Here is an 18,965-nt window from a genome sequence, read left to right on the forward strand (position 1 = left end):
ATTTTATTTATTTATGAGAGAGAGAGAGAAGCAGGCTCCCCGCTGAGCAAGGAGCACGATGTGGGACTCGATTGCAGGACCCAGGGATCATGACCCGAGCCGAAGGCAGACGCTTAACCGACTGAGCCACCCAGGAGTCCCTCCTCTTACGATTTTCTTAACATTTTCTTTCCTCTAGCTTATTTTATTGTAAGAATACAATGTATAATACATATAACATAAAAATATGTGTTAATTGACTGTTTATATTATCTGTAAGGCTTCCTGGCCACCAGTAGGCTAATAGCAGTTAAATTTTCCCAAAGTCAAAAGTTATACACAAATTTTCAACTGGGGGGGAGCTCAGCACCCCTAGCCCCACACTTTGTTTAAGGGTCAACTGTAAACCATTACAATGGATAGATGATGGACAAATGTATGGATAGGTAGATGCATGGATCACTTTGACATCATCACTTTCAGAGAGATACATTAAAAAATCTTAGGGGAGCATGGGTGGCTCAGTCGGTTAACCAAGTGTCCAACTCTTGGTTTCGGCTCAGCTCATGATCTCAGGGTCATGAGATGGAGCCCAGCATCAGGGTCCCTGCTCATTGTGGAGTCTGCTTGAGATTCTATCCCTCTGCCCCTCCCCTGGCCCCCTGTGAAGGTTTGTGCGCTCTCTCTCTATCTCTCAAATAAATAAATAAATCTTTTTAAAAAAATTGTAACCCTTCCAACCCCTGAAAAGGAGAACTTGGATGAGAAAAAAATAACATCATCATCAAACAATAGGCACTGGATTCCTCTAGCAAAACTGATGCATCGAGGAGTTAGTATTTGTATCTAAAAATGACAAATTAAATGTTAAAAGTTTTTGATTTACCAAAAGAACAAAAAATGGTTCCATATACAAATATGACATAGTTATGACAATCATTTGAAATTTTATTTTGACCATTTCACCTGTAGCTGTTGGAGAAGACTTTCGTGTAGATGCTTTATTTCCAGCCAAGGCTTTTCACTGAAGTTGGGATTTTTAGTGCACTCTAAGAGGTAACTTCCTTGAGATTTTAACTCTTTTAGCAAGGATGTCAAATCTTGTGCTTTCTGGAGGAATTTCTTATAAATTTTTAACTGAGCTTTCTTCTCCTGCAAACCATGTTGCAGAGCAAAGCCCACTTCCTGTTTCTTTTTTAGTTCTGTGAGCATTAATCTCAGATCCTCCTTACTTTGCAAATACTTCTCTCCTTCTAGTAGAAGCTTTTCTTGATGGCTAAGTTGAACAAATATTTTAGAAAGGAAATACTCTTAGCAAATTGGAATGCTTTTTGCATATTATAGTACAATATACATTATAATAAAAAGCATTAAAATAACACTAACATAAATTATTCCCAAAGACTCTTTTGGCATTAATGACATTCTAAATAGCACTAAGTTTAGCTCAGAAATCAAGATAGAAATTATTTGTAGTTTTACTTAAAAAAAATATTTTTCTTACATAATTTGACCTGAGAATAAACACTTAATAATTTAGATTCCAAACCATTACAGTTTTTATTATGCTTAAATACAATTATCTTATATTCTTCTTTCTCATATAGGTAAAATAAATAATCATTCAGTATATTGGCCAACTAACTAGTTTATACTTTCTATAACTTAAATTTAGTTTTGATCTGTCTTCCTAGAAAAAATACAAAATTCATATTTCCACTAAATAGTAAATGTATCATTTAAGATGTGATATTAATTAAAAATTTTCACCAGACTTATGTCCACTGAATTCAGGCAACATTTACGTTTACACATTTAAGAATCTCTTAGAATATATATTTAAAAGCATAATTATTCTACAGTAATACCATAAAGACACTGAAATTGTCTGGAGGTAGGGAGTTTTGGTAAGAAGCAGAGTGGTGAAGGTGGAATGATAGACAATGCTAATTTGTTACCAAGAACTCCATGGGTTGATGAACCAGCTAAAGTGAACACTACCACAGTTATGACAGTGTATTTTCTATCTGATCCAGAGAACTATTCATCTTCATTTCTGCCTCTGACATTGTGGATGCCCCTGACATTACTGACTTTCTCTCCAAGAGATATTCTATCCAAATCCAGGAGGCAGACAAAACATACTTGTTATGGCTTCACGGTGCGATGAAAAGCCATGAATAAGTGATGGCATTGCCCTTTACCTTAGATATGTGTTGGCTAAATGGACTGTGTTGTCCCACTGGTTCTTGATATCAGTAAGGGTCTTTGGAGCCAACGGAGCCTTGCTGCCCTCAGCCTGACTCATGATGGTCTGTATTTTAGCGTCCCCTTCAGGCTTTAGTAAAATGATTTCCTGAATTAAATAAAAAAGATCTTAGAATCTCATTTGCATTACTTAGGGAAAGTACATATGGTATCTTTTGATTTATATACATTATATTTAGATTCTAACTGCTGAGATTTCAAAATTATCTTTTCATTTTTATATATGCCCCAAAGACAATGTTATCTCCTTCACATGATACAGAACTGGTTCTCAACAAATATTTTTCAGGTTGATCTCATTGTATTCCTGCTCTCCTCCTGATTTTCAACTGCCTTCAAATAAGACAGATGCCCAAAAGACCCTGGAAAATCCTTCTTCCTAACCACTCCATTATTTATTGATAGAGAGTTAGGGTAACAACCGAACACAACATTTTTATACACTCAAGATGAGACTTAGGGCTTCCCAGAGGAAAATGCATTGCCCTTTGTCAACTCTTGTCCCTCAGCTACAACATAATTCCCATTCCCTGTTCTTCTCTTTCCCTCCTTTGCTCTAAACAATCAAGTTCCTCCCTAATTGGAAACGCTACTCCAGATTCATCTCCCCTGGAAAACCTTTCACATATAATCCCAATTACTTCAGTAAACCTCACCAACACTTACAGCTCACTATGCAGAACCATTTCTTCCCGTAACAATGCTTTGATTAACGTAATTTCAATCCTTCCAGGTTCCTTTTAAGCACATGAGCGTCTGTCCCCTGCATTTTTAACTAACAATGTCTATCCCCTTAGATTAAAAGGGGGCCGGGAGGAGCTTGAGACTTCCTTGCCCTCTGCCACCCCCTCAGCACCTAATAACCTTTATGAACCACACATATTTGCTGTGAAGAAGCGTTCCTCTCCAGCCCTGCCCTTGACTATGCTGATGCCTCTCTGTACTGATATATATTCTTTTTACATCCTAGCAAACTCCCACTGCCACAGCTCCGCAGGCACTGCTCTTACAAAGAGAGGATATACCTTCTCTCTTCTGTCTGCTTGGAAATAATTTTAGATCCATCACAGCCATTCTGTCTTTTAAGCTCAGTTATCTGAATGCCTTCAGCCATTCCACAGTAATCCTATTTTCCATTAAGAAACAAATCTTTGCAGTTTTCCTCTAAATCTTTTAAAAATTAGAGTTCACCCTGACCTTTGAAATTTAGTTTTCATAGTTATACCTTTATTTTTTGGATTCTTTCCTCAAGTGGCATTTTGCCTTCAGATGAATTCAAAACCATAAGGGACTCTTTAATCCCTGCTATCCAGTGAATTATATCATGCGCAAGATCATTAAAGTGCTGGTCTTCTGTAGGAGGTAACTTATCCTCTTCATCAATTTCACATAATTGTCTCAAAAATGTTTGGAATCTATCAATCAAATGTGTCGATTCCATTATTATTTCTTCTTCTTCAGTAAGCCCATATTCCTTCAAAGACCTGTTCAACTGGGCCAGAGATTCAAACTGTTCCCTGTAAATTGCAAACATCACTGAAAGTTTATAGCAGTCACAACACCACGTAAGAAACCATGTCAGCAGAAAATATATTCATACAAGATCAGCTCTACCTCTTTCTAGCTACAGCTTCGCAAAATAGCTCAATTTTCTCTCCTGACTTTTCCATTTCTTTCCATTTCTCTTCTTGACTAGTCAACCACTCGCTCAGATTTCTGTGGTCATCCTGGAGTCTAAAAGAACATTACATATGTTAAAATATAAAGTAAGCAAAAAGTGTGTCTATGAAGAGAGGGTTGGCATGACTTTTGTAAGCTAACCAGGTTTTTACTACCCTTTTTTGTTATTCTTTAGGGAAAATATAATTTGTAACATTAAAATCTGAACAGTAATAGCCTGCATTAGAGTGGGATTCTATAAAGCAATGAGCTACACAAATGTATCATCAAGAGCAGGAAACAAACAGAAAACATTTTTGGATTCTCCCCTGAACTATTACTATATTAGATAATTTGAAGAATTCTCTTAACTTCTATCTTCCTAGAGACAAACTTAGATTTGAAAAGATGTATTTTATTTGTGAAATTTGTGTGTATTGTATATCCCAACGTTAGCTGTACTGAGGCACAAAACATATAAAGGTACCATTAGAAAACATGTTACTTAGATATTGCCTTTATTTCCTACCTCAGTAGCTGCTTCAAGTGGTCACCAAGCTCCTTTGCTCGTGCCTGGCAAATGGACTCCATTTTTTCTAATTCAATTTCTTGATTTATAATCCAACTATTAAGCTCCTTAACATGTGCTTTGGGCAGATGCTTCTTCACATGATTCAATACAGTTCTCATCTGCTGTATTTTACTGCCTCTTCCTTCAAGAGTCAAGAAATCCTTAAGAAAGACAGAAAGTCAGTGATGTTCTACTGGCAAAGTCAAAGTGTGGTCTCTACAACCCCCATGACACTTTCCAAGCCAGTACACAGACATGCCATCTTTTTCACATCTAATATAAAAAAAGGAGCTATGGGGATACGGCTAACTTCAATGGCAAATGATCGGAAGATGATTTGTATTAGTTGTAGAATGTGTGTGTACATCTGACTTACTGGAAATGGCATCAAGCAAAATAATGCAGGGCCACCATGAACGTCAGTAGGAATAAGACTGGGAAAGTTGCATTTTTCTTTCCTCAACTTCTAAATACTTGCTCCCTTCTGGTAATCAACATGTAAACCTAAATAGACAATTCTCTATTTAATTTTGTCCAAATCAGAATTTTATTTCAATGTTTGTGGGTCAAGGTTTGAGCATCAATTGCTAAGACCCATGCAATGGGTAAAGTTAAAGGCAAAAAATAAAAAAAGTTGGGGCTTAAACTAAAAAAGAGAAGAAAGGCAATTCTATCAATAAACAACAGTAGCATCAAAGCAAGGAATCAAACAAAGAACATTTAGTGCCACTCATAAGCTTGAAAGTATGACTTATCATCAACCCTAAAGTACTAGATAATCTAACCTAAAGTGACCAAGATTTAAGGATGCCATATGCATTTTAAATGCCCCCATGCACATTACCTTTTATTTCAGGCTTCCCTCCACCATAGTTCAACCAGCTTGTATTAAAGTTCAACTGAGATTTTTTAAAGAAATATTATTCAGAAAAAAATAATAAAAAGTTAAGAGATCTCTCAAGAAAGTAAAGGGATTTCAAAATCCACACTAGGTAAAGACGCATTTCTTATCAAATATAATTTTAGTTTGACTGGATTTACCAGTAAACACTAAGTTAAAAGGATCTTACAATAGGTGTGAAAGTAGAACTTGTTTAAGTGACTCGCACCCCTGCCCAATATATATGGAGTTTCAAAATATTTGGGGGAAAGTTGGTTATTTGGAAACATTATCTCTGTAGAGAAACTAGTAAGTCAAAGTAATTAATTAACAAATTAATTATTTTGAGAGAGAGAGCTTGAGTGGGGAGAAGGGGAGAGGGAGAGACAGAATCCTAAGCAGGCTCCACTCATCATGGAGCCCAAGGCGGGGCTTGATCCCACAACCCTGATATCATGACCCGATCCGAAATCAAGTATCAGAAGGCTTAACTAACTGAACCACCCAGGCACCCCCAAAGTAACGATTTTATCTATTTAAATACAGTTCTCTGTCTCTAGTATTTTTGTTTTCATAAATTTTGATTAAAATTTATATACATATATATACATATCTTACAGAAAGTTTTTGTAGCTTTTGTTCCACACTCTTTTTTGTTTCTGATGATTCAAAACACTCTTTAAGGTTCATTTTAATGTTGCCAAACCAGTCATTAAAGTTCTTGCACTGATCTGCAGGAAAAAACAAAGGAAGTTGTATTCATTCAAGAGAGACTTCAGACACCTTGTTCAAGTAAGAGACTTTGAAATTTGCTTTGCATGACATGGCTATAGGTCATTGTATAAAGTGGTAATAAGTTGAAACCCAACTCTGAGGCTAACAGATTCTAGAGAGTAATTGTGGTATATTTTCTTTTTCTTTCTTTTTTTTTTTTTAAGTAGGCTCCACGCCCAGCATGGAACCCAATGCAGGGCTTGAACTCATGACCCTGAGATCAAGACCTGAGCTGAGATCAAGAGTCGGATGTTTAACCAACTGAGCCCACAGGTGCCCCAAATTGTGGTATATTTTCTATGCCAAACCTCCTTTCCAAGCACACAGGACACCCAAAGGCACTTGCAGGGGCAGCCTGCTCACAGACATGTCCCCGGATTCACTCACTATGGTGAGCAGGTCAGATGTGAAAATGCTGGTGACCTTCTTTCATGAAATAAAGATTTGGGACTTGAAAGAAATAGATGTTATTTACAATAAGCATAGATCAGTGGGTGCTTCCCCCCAAAAGAGTTATCTGAATAAATCCTAACTAAATAAATCCCTTTCCTTAACTAGAATCTCTGCAACCATTTGTAAGTAAAGCTTAGATAAGCCTTCATGTTCACAAGACTTATTCAGACTTCAAGATTCCCAGAAACAGTTAAGAGAAACATTGTACTCACCATTCAATAACTTAGAAAAGTGATCTTGCAAAACACTTTTTTTGGTATTAAATAAATCACTGACACTTTCATATTGCTTTTTTAATTCAGAGAGCTCAGGAGTCAGACAACCTATTTGATTCTCAAGTAACATCATACTGTGCTTTTGCTGTAGGATTTGCTGCTGTATCTCCTAAATACATAAACAAACAAACAACAATTAAGTCTCAAAATGAGCTCAACTTACACAAAGCATAATAGATCTCCTTTGTTTTTGTAAAAATCTAAATGATTTTCTGTTGGGTGGACTCGCTTTACCTTAGCCAGTAAATATATAACACAATGCAATTTTAATATCAAATAATTACTGCCCCCAAAGCAATTCAAAGGTGAAACTGCTAACTATATGACAAATTGTCTTTCTGAGTTTTTGCCCCAACTTTCATTTTTTAGTAACTATTTTCATTAACCTCAAGAGGTCAAATTTATCAGAAATAAGGGTGAAAATAAATCTGAACCACAGAAGAGAAACAGCTGGGACATACCTCTAGTTTAGTAAAGATCTCTAAGCTGTCGGAAGGAGACAGGGCTTTTAAGAGAGACTCGGTCATTCCAATCTGGGTCTTGGCTTGGTCAAGATCTTCCCTTAGCTCAGCCGTGCAGCCACTGAGAGCAGAGAGGTTGGGTTCTCCCACTAAATGCGTTTTTACATTTTCCATCTTGTTTAAAATGGAGGACTCCATGACCTGAAATCATGAAACATATGACTTTATTTAACTATTTAACTATTTTAAGACAACTGCATTGCTAGAGAATGAATTGAGGGACTGCTTCCTTTCAATGCGAAATTAATTCTTCATTGTTCTACATCACTGATACAATTCCAATTGTTTAAAAAAGAGTAATATGAAAAACTGAGATTGACATTCGGACTTTTCTTTCCAAAAGACTAATTTGAATCCTTCCTCCCGAAACAAGTTTTATCTAGCGTATCAATTGCGGTGCCATCTCATGACATTCATTTGAAAATATATTAAAATATATAGAAAAAAATTAAACCTGCATTTACTGTTTATTATATGCACAGCTTTGTGGTAAGCACTTTATGTACAAAATACAGGCTTTAGAATGTTAAGTAACTTGCCCAAGATCACAAAGCTAGTAGGTGGCAGAGCCAGGACCCCACCCAGAAAGTCTGACTCCGGACATCATATTCAGCCACTGTGCACTCTGATCTAAATAAAATTGTAAGAAATCTCTTCACACAATAGAAAACCACACTTGGGGCAATCTCCCTGCTTCTGCATCTACCAATTAATAAACACAGAATCACTTGAGCCATATTCTCCTTCCTATGGCCAAAAGACACTCAAGAGGAAACCCTTGTTACTTTACACCTCTATACAGGAGTCCTGGAAATAAGTGAAATGAGAATAAAATAATACAAAAATAGTATGTATTCTAAACAAATATAATGAACTATGCCAACTATTAAAAATTTAGTTGGATTTAATGTAGGAACTGAATGAAGGTGAACTAAATAATGATCCTAACTTTATTTTAGTTTTAAGATTTAGAATTCTGGTTTATGAACATTATTTTTTTAAAGATTTGTTTGTTTATTTGAGAGAGAGAGGGAGAGAGCGCAGGGGGGAGGGGCAGACGGAGAGGGAGAGAGAAACCCAAGCCGACTCTGCACTGAGTGCAAGTCCAATGTGGAGCTCAATCCCATGACCCTGAGATCAGGGCCTTAGCTGAAACCAAGAGTGGGACGCTTATTCGGCGGCACCACCCAGGTACCTCTGAGCATTACTTTAGAGTGCTTTAATTGCAACTGTCAAATAAAAATGCTCTTACCTGCAGTTCAAGGGGTATTTCACTGCTTTGAAGGAGACACTGGATTTTAGCCACTCTTTTAGAAAACTCTGAAGATTTTTGTTCATGGGCTTGTAACTCTTCCTATAACAAATAATGTTAATGGAAAATATCTTTTTACTTTATACTTTATTTTCTGGCACCCATGATTACTATTATTATATACAGAAACTGAGAGGGCCTTTGAATTTCCCCCAAATCACCTGTTTTTTTGAAGGAGTCCTAGGAGTTATAAACCCAAGTGACTTTATGAGTCAGGCAAATGTTACAACTGAGTGAAGCCTTCTAACTAGAAGACGACAGAGGTGGTCAGGCTTGTGCTACACAGAATACAGCACCTGAATTGCATTTCATAGATCGGTGCAAACTGTGCCATCTGCGCATGCGCGCGCGCGCGCGCACACACTCTGTTGGCAGAATCTGGCCCACAGGCTGGCAGTTTACAATCTTTAACTCCAAATTTTTTTTTTTTTCTTAAAGATTTCATTTATTTGACAGGGGAGAGACACGGCGAGAGAGGGAACACAAGCAGGGGGAGTGGGAGAGGGAGAAGCAGGCCTCCCTCGAGCAGGGAGCCCGATGTGGGGCTCGATCCCAGGACCCCAGGACCCCAGGACCGTGACCCGAGCCGAAGGCAGACGCTTAACGATTGAGCCACGCAGGCACCCCTAACTTCAAATTTTTAAACAACCTGCATATCAAGGCATTTTTAAGGGACTTACTCATTTACACTCGAAAATCATAATTTCTATCACCATATACAAAGGAAACTCATAAATCTCTACACATTTTTGAAAACCTTTTTCAAATGTATAAAAATGGATATGTGAATTTAAAAGTGGATAAAATAACAAACATTAGAGAACAAATGAAGCATTAGACCTGGCATACTACAAAGCCTTCATGCACACAGACATACTTTTCTATTACACCGAACCAGATATAATTGCTAATATTTGACTGTTTTCTGACCAACAAAGATTGAGATTTCATGCGATCCAAGTGAATAAAACATAAATAAGCTATTAGAAAGAACTCTTCCTAGGGTTAAAAGAGATAACTTAAAATCTTTCCAAATGGCAAAACCAGAGATTAAGGTTTTAAAAACTAGCCTTTTTTGAAGCTCTAATAAGATTTTCATACTTGGCCTGGTATTTTTTTCTAATCTTTTGTAAGGAGAGACTGCTTAATTCAAATTACGAAGGTTACCCATAATCGTGATGTAGATCAGGGGCTAACAGTCTAAGGGCTGGCAGTCTATTTTTATAAACAAAGTTTTATTGGAACCCAGTTACTTCCAAGCATTTATGTATTGTCTATGAAAGCTTTCAAGCTACAACATCAGCATTAAGCAGTTGTGACAGTGACCAAATGATCTACAAGCTTAAAATATTTACCATTTGACCTCTTAAGAAAATGTCTGCCAACCCCTGGGACCAATATTGACCACCTGGGAACAATTATGCATTTTGATGGGGCTTCTTCTAGGAGTTATTAACATTTTTTATACCATAAATGCCTCTGATAGTCTGGTGAATCCTGTGGACCCTTTGCATAACAGTATTTTAAAAACAAAATGTGAGATAAATTATGTAGGATTATAAAGGAAAACAATTATATTGAGTTACAGTTATCAAAATATTAAAAGTAATTATTGCTGTAGTAATATATATGTTTCTATATTAATACCTTAAATAATAAGAACTAGAAGTGACACTACTAAATACCATAATTTCAAAGTAGTGATAAAAGGTAACAGTTACATCTGGATAATGATTCAAAAATATCTGTGATTTTCTTGATAACAAAGTCACACAGAACATTCATCCAACTATGTTTGTTGACTACATTCATAATTGGAACCAATACTACATTTTGGTTAGACATTCATAAAAATAAAGATGCAATTTTTCCCACATGAGGTCACTTTATCCATGAACCACTTGGGTGTCTGTCAACCCCAGATTAGTAATACCTGCTAACACCGTCCTAGATATCACAAAGGAAACAACAGAAAGGTCCCACTCAAGGGATAATGAAAGAAATAAGACATTTCTTTGTGATTTCTCTACTCTGCTTCAAGAAAGCAAGCTCCATATCAAACATCAGCTGTGCACAAAAAGCATACATTATATCTCGGTTACAAATTACCTTCAGTTTTTCTCTTTCTTCTTCAGCCAGTTGATGTAATTCCATTTTTCGAAGGACCTTTTCAGTCCACTCATCAATGACATTTTTTAAGTTAAAAAGTTTGTCCCATAAAGCTAGAGCTCGACCAAGATTTTCATAGTAGTCTTCTGTCTTCTCATTTATCTACCATAATTAAAAAATAGAAAGAACACATTTAGTGGTAAAAAGTATAAAAACCATTGTTTCAGACTCTATTTTAAAATAAAAGTTTAGTTTACCTTTGCTTTTAAATAATTTGCTTTACTTATCAACAAAAAATGTGCTTTAACATATCACGTAGTTCTTCCTTCCACAAAAAAAACTTTGCTGCCACTTATAGGCAACTCAAAGCAATAGTCTTCCTAATTTCTAAACCATAAATTAAAGGTGCTTTTAAAACACAAGAAAATATTACACGGACAAGTTCTTACTCTGTAATTCATAAAAATACAATTATTACTCAACCAAAACTGTAATATATAAATATATAGTTGAACATGAATTTCTCGAATGGTTTCTGTATTAATTAATTTTAAATAAGTTGAGTATAAGCTTTTATATCTCAAAGATGATAGACCCATTTGTTAGTAGCGTCCAACTCTGGGGGTGAAATTAATTCCTAAGTCATAAATTTTATATTATTTGAACATTTTACACAATAAACACTTTTGAATTTTATAATTAGATAAAAATATTAAAGATACAACAGAAAAGATCGATTGGCTACAAAATAAAATTTTTAGTGAATTAAATTGTCACTCACATCAAGCCATCTATCCACAATAATATTAGCTTCTTTTTCAAAAGGAGGCTCTTCAAAAATTCTCATTTTATTTAGATGAAATTGTAGATTTCTGCAGATCTGGTTAATCTTGTCTACAACTTCTAAATGTTCACTAAATTCTTCTTTGACAATTTCAATCTGTAAAAAAGATAGGTAACATGTTTTTGATATATTTACATAGAAAAACTGGTAAGAACCAAAATTCTATTATTGGCTATTCATAACAGAGTATTTCCTTTGTACATTATACTTTTGTAAAGCAAGCTGTTATTTTCACACTTTCTCAATAAAAAGTTTTTAGAATCCTAACCATCTCATTTAACAATAATGCTACACCCAAATTTCTTCCCACTCTGCATGATGAAATAATTATAATCATCTAAAACCATGTTTCTTGTCCATATGAAATAACAGTCTACCCCAAAAAAGCACTTTCATTCAATAGTATAAAAAATGGCAGATCCTAGATTCCTCTAACAGGAATCATCTTTGGAGTGTTGAAGAACCTATATGCTCATCTGAATAAAACAGACAGAACTCTAATACATCTTTAAATTTTTTTTTTTAAAGATTTTTATTTATTTATTTGACAGAGAGAGAGATAGCGAGAGCAGGAACACAAGCAGGGGGAGTGGGAGTGGGAGAGGGAGAAGCAGGCTTCCTGCCGAGCAAGGAGCCCGATGTGGGACTCCATCCCAGGACCCTGGGATCATGACCTGAGCCGAAGGCAGACGCTTAACGACTGAGCCACCCAGGCGCCCTCTAATACATCTTTAATATGGTTTCAATTTTAATCTTCCATGATTCTAACTCCACATTACTTCTAACATGGAAGGTGAAACACTACTTTATCAAAAGGCCAATGATCTTAAACTACAAAATAAAATTTGAGAGCTGACTAAATGTAATCTTCATGTTTCACTCAGCTTACCAGTCTTACCTGAGCATTTTAAACAATTGTATAAAATTTGAAAATAGATTTCTCATAAGCAAATATCTAAAAAAATATATACACCTGAGGAAATTTCTGGAAATACAGAGTAGATATAATCTTCCCCATTCTTCCCATTAAGTACAACTAAAAACCCTGGATATCATATATACCTTCTTGAACAACTGGGGGCATCATCTCTCGAGCACCAACTTGGTGGTAAGTTCCCTGCATTTTCTTTTTTCCCTCAGATATCCCTGAGCGTGTGCTGAAGCAGCGCGGGGAAAAAAAAAAAAGTCCTAAGGGAAGCTTGCTCTCTTCAGCCAGAGAACCAAAAATGGGACAATCTAGCATGACAGAAAACTTTTAGAAAATAATCACTCCCTAGGGCCAAATAACATAGAAAAAGATATGAAGAGAGAGTTCACCAAAGATGACATACAGATGGCAAACAACCACAAGGAAAGATTATCAATACCATTAGCAAATTAGGAAAATGCAAATTAAACCATAATGTGATACCACTACATACCTATGAGAATGGCTTAAAAAAAATGGAGACAATATCTAATGCTGGCAATGATGCAGAGAAACTGGATCACTCCACATTACTGATGGGAATAGCTAGGCAGTTTCTTTAAAAACTAAATACACAATTAACATACAAGCCAGCAACTGTACTCCTGGGCAGTTAATCCTGAGAAATAAAAACTTCTATTCACATAAAGACCCCTACACGGAGGTTTATAGCAGCTTTACTCATAATAGCCAAAAATTATAAACAACCTAGACGTCCTTCAGTGGTGAATAATTAAACAAACTGTGGTTACAACCATACCATGGGATACTACACAGCAAGAAAAAGGAACAAACTATCAATACACACAAGAACCTGAATGAATCTCCAGAGAATTATGCTGAGTGAAAACAGCCAATCCCCAAAGGTTACATACTGTATGTACACACAGGAGGGAAACAGGAGGGTTCTAAAATGACAATACGAGGGGTCCTTGTGGTGATGGAAATGTTCTTTATCTTGACTGTATCAACGTCAGTAGCCTGAGTGCAATATTGTACTATGTACTTTTTTTTTTTTTTAAAGATTTTATTTATTTATTTGAGAGGGAGAGAATGAGAGAGAGCATATGAGAGGGGGGAGGGTCAGAGGGAGAAGCAGACTCCCTGCCGAGCAGGGAGCCCGATGCGGGACTCGATCCCGGGACTCCAGGATCATGACCTGAGCCGAAGGCAGTCGCTTAACCAACTGAGCCACCCAGGCGCCCCATGTACTATGTACTTTTATAAGATTTAACACTGGGGAAACTAACTTACAGTAAAGGGTACACAGGATCTCGCTATAGAATTTCTTAACAACTGGGGCGCCTGGGTGGCTCAGTCGTTAAGTGTCTGCCTTCAGCTCAGGTCATGATCCCAGGGTCCTGGGATGGAGTCCCACATCAGGCTCCTTGCTCAGCGGGAAGCCTGCTTCTCGCTCTCCCACTCCCCCTGCTTGTGTTCCTGCTCTCGCTATGTCTCTCTGTCAAATAAATAAATAAAATCTTTAAAAAAAAATAAAAAATAAAAAAAAAAAGAAAAGGAAGAGAAAGAGAGATTGCTCAAAAAAAAAAAGAATTTCTTAACAACTGCATGTGAATCTACAATTATCTCAAAATAAAAGTTTAACTGAAACAATAATTGAATAAAAATTTTAAAATGAGAAAAAATTACTGGGGAGGTTTCTGTCTCCTGACTAATGACTGACTGATACATCTGAAAAGATGAAATGCAAACGCCGATGTTTCTCTCCTGGCACAGGACTCTTCGCACTGGGCATAATAAATTTTGTTCAATCAAATGGAAAAAAAAAAATTAAAAGAACTTTGTTGTTACACTGACAAAAGCCACCACTGAGAGAAGAAAAAAGAAAGAGCAAGAGAAGGTACTGTCACCACTGACAGGAACTGTGGGTTTTGTTCCACAATAAATGGAAAGGGTAGAATAAAGGAAAAATAGACTCACTCTGCCTTTTCCCAAACTTGAATAGTCCCCTGACATTCTAGCCTTTAGTCTTACTTTTGCACTTCTGTCTTTCATTAAAGGGAGTGGGAATCTGGTCCCATATTCTAGATAAACATCTGGGTTTCTACGGTTTGGAAGACAAAAGTTCTCAGTGGTATATCATGTTTCAGCCACTGGTGTAAAGTCTCACGCTACAAATACATACTACAGAAATGGATTGTTTCTGAAGACAGTATCTAATTCATCACAAAATTAACTGAAAGTTATGCTAACCATCAGTATTAAAATGTGCTTTTTTTCAGACAGTTAAAAAAGCATCTGAGAAAAGAAATATTAGTGTACTAGAACTTGTATAGCTTCCATACAAAATAATATATTATTTCAGCAAATATATAAAATGCTCATATGCTAGATACCATATTAGATATAAGATTCTCAACATAATAAGAAACGCCTGGGCCCTTATACATTTTTCCCTTTTAAAAAAAGATTTTATTTATTTGTCAGAGAGAGAGAGTGAGCACAAGCAGAGGGAGTGGCAGGCAGAGGGAGAAGCAGGCTCCCCGCTAAGCAAGGAGCCTGATGCGGAACTCAATCCCAGGACCCAGGGATCATGACCTGAGCTGAAGGCAGATGCTTAACTGACTGAGCGACCCTGGCATCCCCCTCTTCCACATTTCTTAAAGGCAATTAGTTATTTTGTTAATTTTAAAAATATCTTGGTGAGCAAACCTTTACAGTTGAGAAACGGGAACAAAGCAAAGTTAACCAATTTTTACTTCTGCCAAATACATATTTCAAATGTCTACAGAGAATGCAATGTTATGATGATTGAAACATGACTTTGTAGTCACATAGACCTGGGATTAAGTCACAATTAGGCCATTTATTAGCCATATAATCCTGGGGAAGTTACTTAAGCTCTATAGTCACTTTTTACCTTTTTTACAAATTCCAGGACATAAATAAATTGGACATTACTGGTAAGCAAGATCAGCATGCCTGAAAAATTCAATACATGGATATGGTTCTTTCTTTTTTTTTTTTTTTTCCTCTGTGTTGCTTCCTTATTGTTCAACAGTAAGATCCTTGGGACTAGCGGGGCGCCTGGGTGGCTCAGATGGTTAAGCGTCTGCCTTCGGCTCAGGTCGTGATCCCAGGGTCCTGGGATCGAGTCCCACATCAGGCTCCCTGCTCCTTGGGAGCCTGCTACTCTCTCTCTCTCTCTCTCTCTGTCTCTCATGAATAAATAAATAAAATCTTTAAAAAAAAAAAAAAAAGATCCTTGGGACTAGCATTATGAACCTGTCTTCACATCAGGTGAAGAACCCAGGTCACTGTATTAATATCTGAGCTACTCTGTGATAAGATTCCAAGATTTGGATTTAGAACTGGAGGAGATAAAGGTCTTGTAAGTATTTAGGCTGGCCCACATGCTTGAACTATTTTTTTTCCCCAGAGAACTTGCTGGGGTATTGGGCACTTGTGCAGATTATAAAAGAGCAATACCTATGGTCTTATTTTTTGAGTCAGTATCTCCTTTGACAGTCCCACAGCAAATCAGGAAAACTGACAGGGCAGGGGTGCGGAATTTCTTTGTTCTTTATTCATGACACCATTCTAATAACATTAAAATTCCTACAGTTACTTCTAAAATTGTCTAAAGAAAAAAAAGAAAACAAACACCTCTAAACCTTGGTTTTCCCACCAGTATAACAGGGCTAATACTACTTACCTTGTAGGGTTATAGGCTTATGTGGGAATTAAATGATACAATAATGTGTGAAGAATGTGGCACATAATGGCCAAGCCATTATTGGTAGAAGCTGTATCATTATCATCATCATCACCATTTTTAGTAGTAGTAGCAGTGTTACTTAAAACCTCAAGGCCACATGATCATCTTATTTGCAAATAAAACCAATTTTTCTGGCTTCAGGATTTTCCAGCTTCTGGGACAAATCATTTATTGGAGTGGAGGGGCATAGTTTGGCCCGTGAAAAAAGAAGGAGATTAGTAAATTTTTAAAGTGTTGCCATTAATGTCTTTGGTATTAAGAATTTTCCATACTTAATATATCCTTAGGCTAGATTCCTAGAAATGAAATATTTGGTCAAATGGTAGACAGATCTTCAAGGATCTTGAATAATATTGTCGAAGTATTTTCCAAAAGGGTAGTATCAATCTACTCTTTAACCAGCAACATAAGAGTACACATCTCGCTGACCATCAAAAGGCAAACAAAGGTATTTTTGAGTAGTTCTGGTTTCCTTTGATTACTCACGAGGGTGAACTATGTCTCTCCCACCCACTCATGCTCCCCCCCCCAAATAAGTAAATAAAATCTTAAAAAAATAATAAATCTCATAGGAAACCAGTTAGACAGTCACATATTGTACAACTAGTGTCCAAACAGGGTTCTTTGTAATTGGTCAGTTCCAAGAGACTGAGTCTGAAAAAGTAGGTCTCAGACAGAGGCTACACCTCATCTATAGCTCTGGCCATGTGTCCGCACCCTGAATGTCACTTCAGCTTCAGGAGTAAGAGTTCTAGATAAAGACTAAGTTATAAGAATCTGGTTGATTCTCTCTCTCTCTCAGCAACTGGTAAGTTCAATGAAATTGCTTTCTAACAATCAGGTGTATCAAGTAGATTATATTTCACACATGCTTTTGACCCTTTAACAGCACCTTAGCATAGGACTCATAAAACCAGTAGCAAAAGCAACTTTCTGGTGTAGAGTAATATAGTGTAGTAGTAGTATTCCTCAACTATTCCATTCTTCTGCCACTTTGGTTGATAACCACCTAAAATCGTAGAAAATAATGACACCTAGTGTCCAGAAGTGTTACTCTTCTTAGAATATGTTGTGACTGGTAAGGCTATGAATACAGATGGAGCATCATGGATGTAAACTCACACATCTTTACCGAAAACGAATAAATAAAAATGTAATTATTCCTTGGCCTGCTAATAATGGAGGGGTTTTCCTACTACCTTCATTCTCTCGAGCCTAAAATGAAGTCTCAGGTTCCTTTTCGGTAGAAGGTCAGTGCAAAGACTGTCAAAACTATAGAGAAGTAGTAGCAGGGGTGAACCCAGACTCCAACAGAACCACACCACCAGTATCAAAAACCAAACACAAGCAACCCAGCATCAACTTGGGGACTGAATTATTCCAAGCCCTAGTAATAAATTCAATAGGGTCTTAGATATCTGATAAAACAGGGTCACTGTTCTTTTAAGCCAAGTTTCAAAAATGACTCTATTTATAATATCCTCTTTATTATCAAGGCCATTGTGTAGAGTCTCCTTTGGAATCCGGACTCACCTCTGCTATCCTTTTCTTCAGGTTCTCTTTTCCCATGTAGGAAGCCTGAAGGGAGATGACATTCTCTTCTTTTTGAATCAAAGCAGTCAAGACACTTTTAAAATTCTGATATTGTCTTAAGAGCTCCAAAACTCTTTCACATTGGTCAAGGCTATGGAAAAAAAAAAAAAAAAGTAAAACAGGTAAATCTCTAAAAATAACAAAACCATTCTCTCTCTTTGTAAGTATCCTATAATAATGACTAACACTTTAGAGAAGGATTTTTCCTCTTGACATAGTGTAGCATATTGTTTTACCAATGTAACCTAAGAATGACGGCACATACAGTTATCTGGCAAATGGATGGTATAAATACTCACTGGATTATGATTTTCACCAGATCAATTAAAAAAAAAAAAAACACCAGATGTAAGCTCTAGAAAGAAACACAGGATTCATAATCTTAAGAAATCAGCATCTCAATTTCATCATTAACCAAAAACCATCTTGGAAAACAGTACCTCCCTAGCACTATTCTTGGAGATTGTTTCGATACTAATTCAGCAAGTCACAGTCGGTTTATGTCTATTTAACTCATTCTAGATTTAGCCCTCTTTAAAAAGTAAAGTAAGGGGCGCTTGGGTGGGCTCAGTCGTTGAGCATCTGCCTTCGGCTCAGGTCATGATCCCAGGTCCTGGGATCGAGCCCCACGTCGCGTCAGGCTCCCTGCTCTGCGGGAAGCCTGCTTCTCCCTCTGCCACTCCCCCTGCTTGTGTTCTCTCTCTCGCTGTGTCTCTCTCTGTCAAATAAATAAATAAAATCTTTAAAAAAAAAAAAAAAAGTAAAGTAATACAGATAATTTGGCAGTAAGGATACCTACTTATGGCTGGGCACTAATCAGTCATATGAACTTAGATAAGTTACTTTAGCCTCTTTAGACCTCAGTTTCCTCTATAAAATCTAAGGGTAGACTAGATCGAATACCACAGACAGGCTTGATCTTGACTACTGTACACTCAGCTTCCAGTAAAACACAGGAGGTGCACCCAGACAGAGTTCTGTGTAAAAGGACCACTGAGGTGAGCAGAGTTAAGGGAAACTT

The 18,965-nt window shown here is 36.7% G+C and overlaps 1 protein-coding gene across 10 annotated transcripts in view; it reads right to left on the bottom strand.

The window, feature by feature from the left end:
- The window catches only part of SYNE2 (spectrin repeat containing nuclear envelope protein 2), a 214,116-nt gene that overhangs the window by 165,160 nt on the left and 29,991 nt on the right, over positions 1 to 18,965 (bottom strand). For 8 of the 10 annotated variants that reach the window (XM_081830390.1, XM_081830393.1, XM_081830394.1 and 5 more), the window contains exons 21-32: positions 17,885 to 18,035; positions 11,583 to 11,741; positions 10,802 to 10,963; positions 8,633 to 8,734; positions 7,321 to 7,521; positions 6,797 to 6,968; positions 5,976 to 6,088; positions 4,436 to 4,638; positions 3,862 to 3,981; positions 3,473 to 3,764; positions 2,184 to 2,335; positions 946 to 1,255 (exon numbers count right to left, since the gene is read on the bottom strand). In XM_081830390.1, coding sequence (XP_081686516.1) covers positions 946 to 1,255; positions 2,184 to 2,335; positions 3,473 to 3,764; positions 3,862 to 3,981; positions 4,436 to 4,638; positions 5,976 to 6,088; positions 6,797 to 6,968; positions 7,321 to 7,521; positions 8,633 to 8,734; positions 10,802 to 10,963; positions 11,583 to 11,741; positions 17,885 to 18,035 — 2,137 coding nt within the window. Of the gene's footprint in view, positions 1 to 945; positions 1,256 to 2,183; positions 2,336 to 3,472; positions 3,765 to 3,861; positions 3,982 to 4,435; positions 4,639 to 5,975; positions 6,089 to 6,796; positions 6,969 to 7,320; positions 7,522 to 8,632; positions 8,735 to 10,801; positions 10,964 to 11,582; positions 11,742 to 17,884; positions 18,036 to 18,965 lie in introns of those variants that run through there. The other 2 variants (XM_081830388.1, XM_081830395.1) reach the window with 2 other exon arrangements.

The sequence above is a fragment of the Leptonychotes weddellii genome, chromosome 9, assembly GCF_054177405.1.
Source record: "Leptonychotes weddellii isolate Sample4059 chromosome 9, ASM5417740v2, whole genome shotgun sequence".
Lineage (NCBI taxonomy): Eukaryota > Metazoa > Chordata > Mammalia > Carnivora > Phocidae > Leptonychotes > Leptonychotes weddellii.